This window comes from Austrofundulus limnaeus, unplaced genomic scaffold, assembly GCF_001266775.1.
Source record: "Austrofundulus limnaeus strain Quisiro unplaced genomic scaffold, Austrofundulus_limnaeus-1.0 Scaffold141, whole genome shotgun sequence".
NCBI classification, from domain to species: Eukaryota; Metazoa; Chordata; class Actinopteri; order Cyprinodontiformes; family Rivulidae; genus Austrofundulus; species Austrofundulus limnaeus.
In genome coordinates this window covers 872,373-879,507 of record NW_013952543.1, presented here as the reverse complement: position 1 = coordinate 879,507, position 7,135 = coordinate 872,373, and the positions used below count along the sequence as shown (strand labels likewise).

General features: G+C 38.7%; 1 protein-coding gene across 1 annotated transcript; it reads left to right on the top strand.

Moving 5' to 3' along the window:
* Positions 1–787: 787 nt before the first annotated feature.
* dazap2 (DAZ associated protein 2) lies at positions 788–6,657 on the top strand. Its single transcript, XM_014016255.1, has 4 exons — positions 788–926; positions 2,373–2,491; positions 3,742–3,987; positions 4,062–6,657. The coding sequence occupies exons 1-4, from the start codon at positions 914–916 to the stop codon at positions 4,188–4,190; spliced, it is 507 nt and encodes a 168-aa protein (XP_013871709.1). The 5' UTR covers positions 788–913; the 3' UTR covers positions 4,191–6,657.
* The last annotated feature ends 478 nt before the right edge of the window (positions 6,658–7,135 follow it).

The window sequence follows — 7,135 nt, the reverse complement described above, 5'->3', positions numbered from 1 at the left end:
AGTTGGGCTTGGGACCCAATTATGGGTCATGAAGCACCTTGGATAATCTCCAGAAATCAATTTAAAGGGTAATAAAATAATTGCTGATGTAATATTTGCCTTATAATTATTACAAAAATACAAAATAGATAAAAATAAGTATTTATATGTGTGTACAAGCTGTTTAGACTGTCAAAAAGCCTGTGTTTTTAGGGTTATTAACAAAGTTCGTGTACGCAGACCAGTAATATTTGGGGTCACAAGTTTTTGCCATGGATATTTTGTGGGTCAGAAGATAAAAAGTTTGGGAACCACTGGGTTAGAGTATGTGTTGGAGATCACTTTCAACTACTACCACACTAAATCCTGTTTAAATATTTCAGGAAAAATGGCACAATTCAACTAAAAAGATGTTTTGCTGTGTGGGACTTCTTTAGATATTAGATGCACTTCATCAAATAATAGATGTCTGAGAGTTTTTTATCTGTCCACCGATTTTTTTATTTTATTTTATGAAGTTTATGTTATGATTGCTAAGATGAAGGCACAGGCAGACACGTTATCCCTTTGCTTTAGCGTTTCTGAAGCAGGCAATTATGTATTCCTCTCAGAGTTGAACTCTCTTTTTTTAATTGAAAAAGATCTTTGTTTACAAGCACAACGACAGAACAAGGAATACAATACACGTTCAACTATCCTCCTTCTTCAGCACTGTTTTTACTCATTTCTACCAGTAGGGGGCGCGCGCACGCGGAGCTGGAACTGAGCGTGCGCCCGACCGCAGATAAAGAGCGGGTGACGTAACCACTTCCACAACAACAAGAAGCTCAGAAACAAGGAAGTGTCAAGCCGTAAGCTGAAACAAGGCCAAGACAAGATACACAAGAGTTCTGCTCAATCCGATGTTCSTTGGCCTCCACAACAGTCCACAACAATGAATAACAAAGGTACGTTTTCACGGCCCGTAGGTTTTGTCAGCTAGCTGTGCGTTTAGCGATGTTGTGAGTAAAGACGGGAGAAGCCTGTGGCCATCTGAAGCTACGTACATAACACAACAATAACTGACGCACACTCCGAAACAAGGCGTCTCGGATAGTGTTWACACCGAACCGTCACAAATACTTTCACATTGTATTCTTGTACAAATACTCACAATTTTTAGCCAGCTAACGTCATTTTTAACGCAGCCCTGGATGTTTTTGTTGTAGGCTCACAGACAGCCGAGTATGTTGGAATTTATATTTCTGGACCAAGTACTTCTTGGTTTTGTTTTATTATTTTCGAGCACATATATCGTAATATAACGCTATAACAAAGTGTATTTTTTACGTTTTACACATTTTATGACAGATTTATTGCTAATGACTTAAATGAGAATTAGCATCATTATTTTCTAACCTAGTAATTTTATGTGTTTTGAAAGAAAATAGGAAGCTAACATGTTAGTGAAGTGCTGTGCGTAGCTTAAGGGCTTGTGTTTTTTATGCTGGTAAGACGAGGTGGAACTAAAATTTAACCACATTTCSGTTCAACCAGAACACACAATATATCATGATTGCTTTAAATAATACTTTCATTTTTAGTGAAGTCACAAGTGTAGCCTTTTTACTGAATCAGTTGTTATACTACAATTAAGCAGAAATAATATTAAGACTGGAATAAAATAAATAAATTAAAAAAACACCTGTCCAGCTTTCCTGTAAAATAAATATTCTCAAAATCTTATATTTGTGTTTTTAACTAATCCTCTGAACTTGTCACAGCTATCACACATGACTTGAAGGATTAGATGAAACTTTAAAAAAGCAAATTTCCATTATTATTTTCTTCTAGTTTCCTTTTTTTAGGCTGAATTCAAACCTTACCTTTCAAATAGGAGCAATTAAATGCAAAACAAAAATAGGAAATCAGTCTTTTTGACCTATTATGTCATTTACAGGTGAATGGTGTTTACTTACTACATTTGAGATAAATGTTTTCTATAAGCAGGGTTGYAATTATCTCAATTAACTGATACGTTTTGTGTTTTCTGACTTATTTTTAACTCGTCCTCCTGCAACATCTCACTGCCTACGAGAATAGTAATTGATCTACATGAAAATACATTTGTGGTGTCTGTGAAATAAATCCTTGAGTTCCCGTACTATTTACCATCTAACTGAACAGTTTGAACTCTGATTAGCCATAATTCACACTTCCTGTTGTTGTGGAACACATTTAGCTAAATGTCTCTGCTGCACACGTTTAATTCTTTCTGAAGATAATGCATTATGTGTGTAAGTGAGACAGTGTTGTTTTGACTTCTCTCTCGGGTCTCTGGGTTTATTCTGTGGGATTTCTGTCAGAACAAAAGTACAAGTATTTTTGCTTTCAATTGAAACCTTGTGTTGCAGGTTCATATCCACAGCAGGCTGTGTACCCTCAGCAGAGCTCTGCACCTGTATACCCTCCTGCTATGCAAATGTCTCCTCAGGCACCTCCTTACTCAGACACACCACCTGCATATTCTGAGGTAACTGTTGCAACTGTAGCTCTCAAATAACCATCGCTGTACAGTTTTTATTATTTGTCCACCCAGTTAACTGTTGGAGTCAACCTGATGCAAAATGACCAACACGGCTAAACAACGTTGACTAACTTTTAAAGGGGACCTATTATGCTAAATTCACTTTTTAAAGGTTTTTTTACTCAACTTTGGATATGTACTTCTTAAAAAAACAGTCCTAGGACCAAAAAAATGCACCCAGGGGCATATTTACTGTAAGTAAATGTATTTTTAATGTATATTAACGACAAGTTTTATACTGCCGTCATTTTGTGATGTCACAAGCCGTACGACAACCCAACAGAACCTGCGTTCAGGCCCTTAACTAGCAACCCCCGGGTGAGACTCCACCTCCCCAGTATAAAAAGCCGTCACCGTGTTGTTGTGTAATGCGCGGCTCATTTCACAACAAGCCTCTAATAGGGCAATGGGAAGAGTGTTGGACCAGAGAGTGGGAGACCAGGGTTTGAGACCGACACGGACACAATTTAATTATTAATTTATTTTCGTTTGTTATGAACACGTTTTCTCATGTACCTCTTGTTTAGCTTATTAAAACCTTGTTAAAGTCTATTTGTTCGAGTTTCTGAGGTATTTTGACCGCTGCTGCTCCCTGCTCTGGTAACAGCATGCAGAGTGAGCGCAGAGCAGAGGAGGGAGAGAAAAAAAAAGAAGCTGCGACCACGACTCTGCCTCTGGGTCTCACAGGGTCTCATATGGTTGTACACCGGAGCTTCTGCTATTATTAGCCATGCTAACGTAAATGCTGGCTTTGGAGGGCGGAGTTAATGTCAACAGATTTTTGGAGGGCGTTACCAACAGAGCTCATTAACATAAACAGCTCTTCTGAACGGAAGTCGGAGCAGGCAGAACTAGAAAATGGGAAATTTTATTATCTGAGAATTATTTTGTGCATTAAATTGAAYRAAYATGGTCTGGATAGCCCACAGACATACCATAAAATTTCTAGGACCCATAATTGGTCTCCTTTAACTGACGTAACTGAGCCAGTTTAACAGATGTGTAGCTGACGGCACGTTCTGAGTGTCACATCCCAGGAGATWATGAGATCGTTGACCAAAGCGACCACCTATTTCTTATCATAACACGACWTTAATTTAAAAGTCTTGCATAAAAAGCAACAGAAAAAATAAGTTCCTTTCAKAAAATCTTATTTATTTTTGCTTGTTTGTTGTTTCCCTCCCGTGTGTTTGCAGATATACCAGCCCAGATATGTGCTTCCTCAGGTGCCTGGTCAGGTGCCTCAGATGTCCTCCCCCTACCCTGGTGCTCAGGTGTATATGCCCATGCAGCCTCCCATGCCGGTTGGTCCGGTGGGCCAGAACGTCCCCATGGCCTACTATCCCATGGGAGCCGTGTACCCGCCTGGATCGACAGTGATGGTGGACGGTGGCTTTGACGCTGGTGCTCGTTTCACAGCCGGCAGCAGCGTTTCCATCCCAGTGAGTCATTTAACCCTTTTATATTTATTATTTTAAAACGTTCAACCTCTGAACTGGCCTCTCCCCTTCTTTAGCCCCCACCTCCTGGACACCCCCCTAACGCAGCTCAACTGGCTGCCATGCAGGGTGCCAACGTTGTCATGACGCAGCGCAAGAACAACTTCTTCCTGGGTGGATCCAGTGGAGGGTATACCATCTGGTAACAGCAGCTATCCCCCTCCTTGTTCATGCCTAAACCGTGACTCCCGCCCACCCCCCCCATCCCAGATAACTCCCCAGTTCCTCCCTTACTCCATACGCCTTCCTCTTCAGGCTGCTTGGCCATGCCACAATACTGATATCACCTAACGGAATGTAATATTTTAGAGCCCTTGTGAAAGGTACAGTACTCCACTTCTGACCTAGAGATCAAAAGAAACCCGTCGCCACCTGGAGAGGAGATCAAAATGCAGAATTTAAACGTAAGAATCTGTCAGTGATTTTTCATTGGATCAAATCTCTCCGATCATTTCCCCCCGATTTGAACTTCCTTCAGGCGTCCGTTTCTGTTCAGGAGACCCGTTCTCCTTGGATGGAACGGTCGCAAAACAACACCGAGATGTTCTTGTGAAACTTACGTAGGTGAAACCGTCAAACACCAGACTGCATTATATAGTTTAGCTGCTTTATAGTGAAAGTAAAACGCAAAACAACAAAGTTACAGTCAAAGCGCAAATAAAAAGAAATCTCCACCTGTCTTTTTTTTTTAATCTTTAGTGTAGTTGAAATAATAGGTGTGTAATAGTTCTGTGTAAATACCAGTATGATGATCATGAGATGATACATCTCAGCTGTATAAGAATTAAAAAATAATAATAAAAAAATTGGCATCCTGGATGCTTTTAGCTAGAATTGTCGTGTCTTTTGCACAGTATCAAAAATACCGCATCAAATTTGTTGCACAGTGAACYGTCTGAGCGATAGTTCTATTTTAATCTGTTGTAAAATAAATCAATTTAAATCAAAAACTTAAAAAAAATTTAATGCAATATCTTAAGTGGTTTACTGTACCTTGTTGGGCAACTCGTAGATGAACATAGTTAAGTGCCAAAGAGCACTGGGGATAGCCCTGAATCGAAGCAAATTCACTTCAGTAAACTTAAAGGAAAGAAATTCTAAGTAAATCCAAATAGGAAGATGAACGTTAGGAGGTGGTTGGTGTAACATTTGAACTTCTGTATTCTGTTTCACAGTCGGATACCCAGAGATTATCACTAAATGTTTGTTTTTATTTCACTTTGTATAATTTAGCTTCAGTCACATTACAGTACTCATTCTGTTTGAAAATGTTTTTCTTTTGAAGAGAATTTATTAAATTTCTTTGACGTGGTTTGTTTTTGTATRTGTGTGTGTGTGTCAACATTCAAGTGATTTACACAAGTAGTTAGCCTAATTTGATAGTATAACCAATGAGCTGGTTGTACCAAAGATCTGTTCAGCCGGTGGCGTCAAATTTTCCACTTTTCAAATCCAGCACGTCCTCGAAGACGACGCCGGGACACAGCTGGCTCCGTCGGTCTGCCGCGACTGCAATCATCGCCGTGTCGGCGTCGCTCTGCGTGGGTCACTTGCGTCTGAGTCGCTGCACACTTTTGCACCTTTTTTTTTTTATGTTTTATTCTGAAATGCACTGCTGAGCAAAACCGAGGGGGCCACAGACGAGAGTCTCTTTTTTTTTTTACATCCTGTTTTTATGACTTTTGAAAAAAGGCTGTGACTTTTTGTTGAGCGTTTTTAGTTTTTGAAATACATTGTACCATTTCTAAATAATGTAAAGATGTTAACCAGCCTGAAAGTGTATGCAAAACCTTTTGCAACGAGGCTGCAGGTTCATAAACAAGTCAGTTTTTGTGCTCTGGAGTCTTTCCATGATGCTGTATCTGGCGAACCTAAATGAAGCATTTGAGGCTAGAKAAGTTATCAGTATGGATGTTCTCGTCTAATATCTGTTTGTCATGGTGAAAGTGTTGCTGGGTATCCGACGTACACATTCAACTTTTAATAGCTGTGGCTTCCAGAAGACAGGCTGTTACTGTTAATCTGACGATTTCAGTATTTTAATCTCAAACCGGCTTCATTTATCTGATGGCGTGCCGCTCGAACAAAGAAGCTGCCGCATCATCGTTGGGTGTTTTGTAGTTTTTGTTTTTCCAGAACTCTTCAGTTTGCATTCCACACAGGCCACAGCTGTTAAAACTTCCAGACTTCTGTTGTTTTTGTTTTATTTCCTGATTGTAAATCAATATAAAATGGTGACTTCATTCCTGCATTATGAAGTTGTGTAACCTCCAGCTGACCCGTAGATGCTACGCCAACCACAGCGAGCAAATGAAACACTCTTTGTTGAAGGATTGTGGACATTTAAAGTTCAGGGATTCTCTTTACAACATTTTGTAAAAAAAGAAAAAGAAAAAAATGGATGTACGTACTAAAGTGATGTGACGGACTTTGGTACACATTCTATCTTTTAAGATTACTAAAGGAGATGAGTGTCACTACGGTTTGCTGAGATGTGTCAACGGTGAAATACTTTGGAGAAAAAAAAAGAACTTAGGTGCACTTAACTTTTTTATACTAAACTTAAAATTTAAAATGTAAGTTTAGAATAAAGGTTATTTTGGAAATTTGAAATGTGGCAAGTTTGTCCTTTTATGCACTTAAGTAGACTTAAGTTTAAAAAAACTTTCAGTCGTAGGATTTTAGTAACTGTATATTGAATGTTGTTTTCTTTTTACAGGCTCTGTCACAGAAATAATACTTTAAATAAAACATATGCATCCTTGTTTCCAAATAATGAATACCTTGTAAAACAAAATGATTTTCAAATTAAATGATTTTAAACTGAACATGATACAAAAATAACACATTAGTCTTTGGACGAAACATCTTTTTCATACATACGCTCATTTTTTCTTGGTGCAAACAATGTTTAAAAAAATGGTAAAAGCACACAAAAAATCTGATCAAATCACATCTAATTAAAGGCTTAGTATCTGAAGAAAGGGATATTGCCCGCCGCTTTTCAGAGAAGAAACAAAGCTGAAGTTTTGATCAGAACTTGTAAATRATGTAATCAAATTCAGTATCATTAGATAAATGAGCTCTCAGA

Coding starts and splice junctions, on each gene's coding strand:
- dazap2 (XM_014016255.1), top strand. Junction 2,492..3,741: donor CACCACCTGCATATTCTGAG/GTAACTGTTGCA, acceptor GTGTGTTTGCAG/ATATACCAGCCCAGATATGT. Junction 3,988..4,061: donor GCAGCAGCGTTTCCATCCCA/GTGAGTCATTTA, acceptor CCCCTTCTTTAG/CCCCCACCTCCTGGACACCC.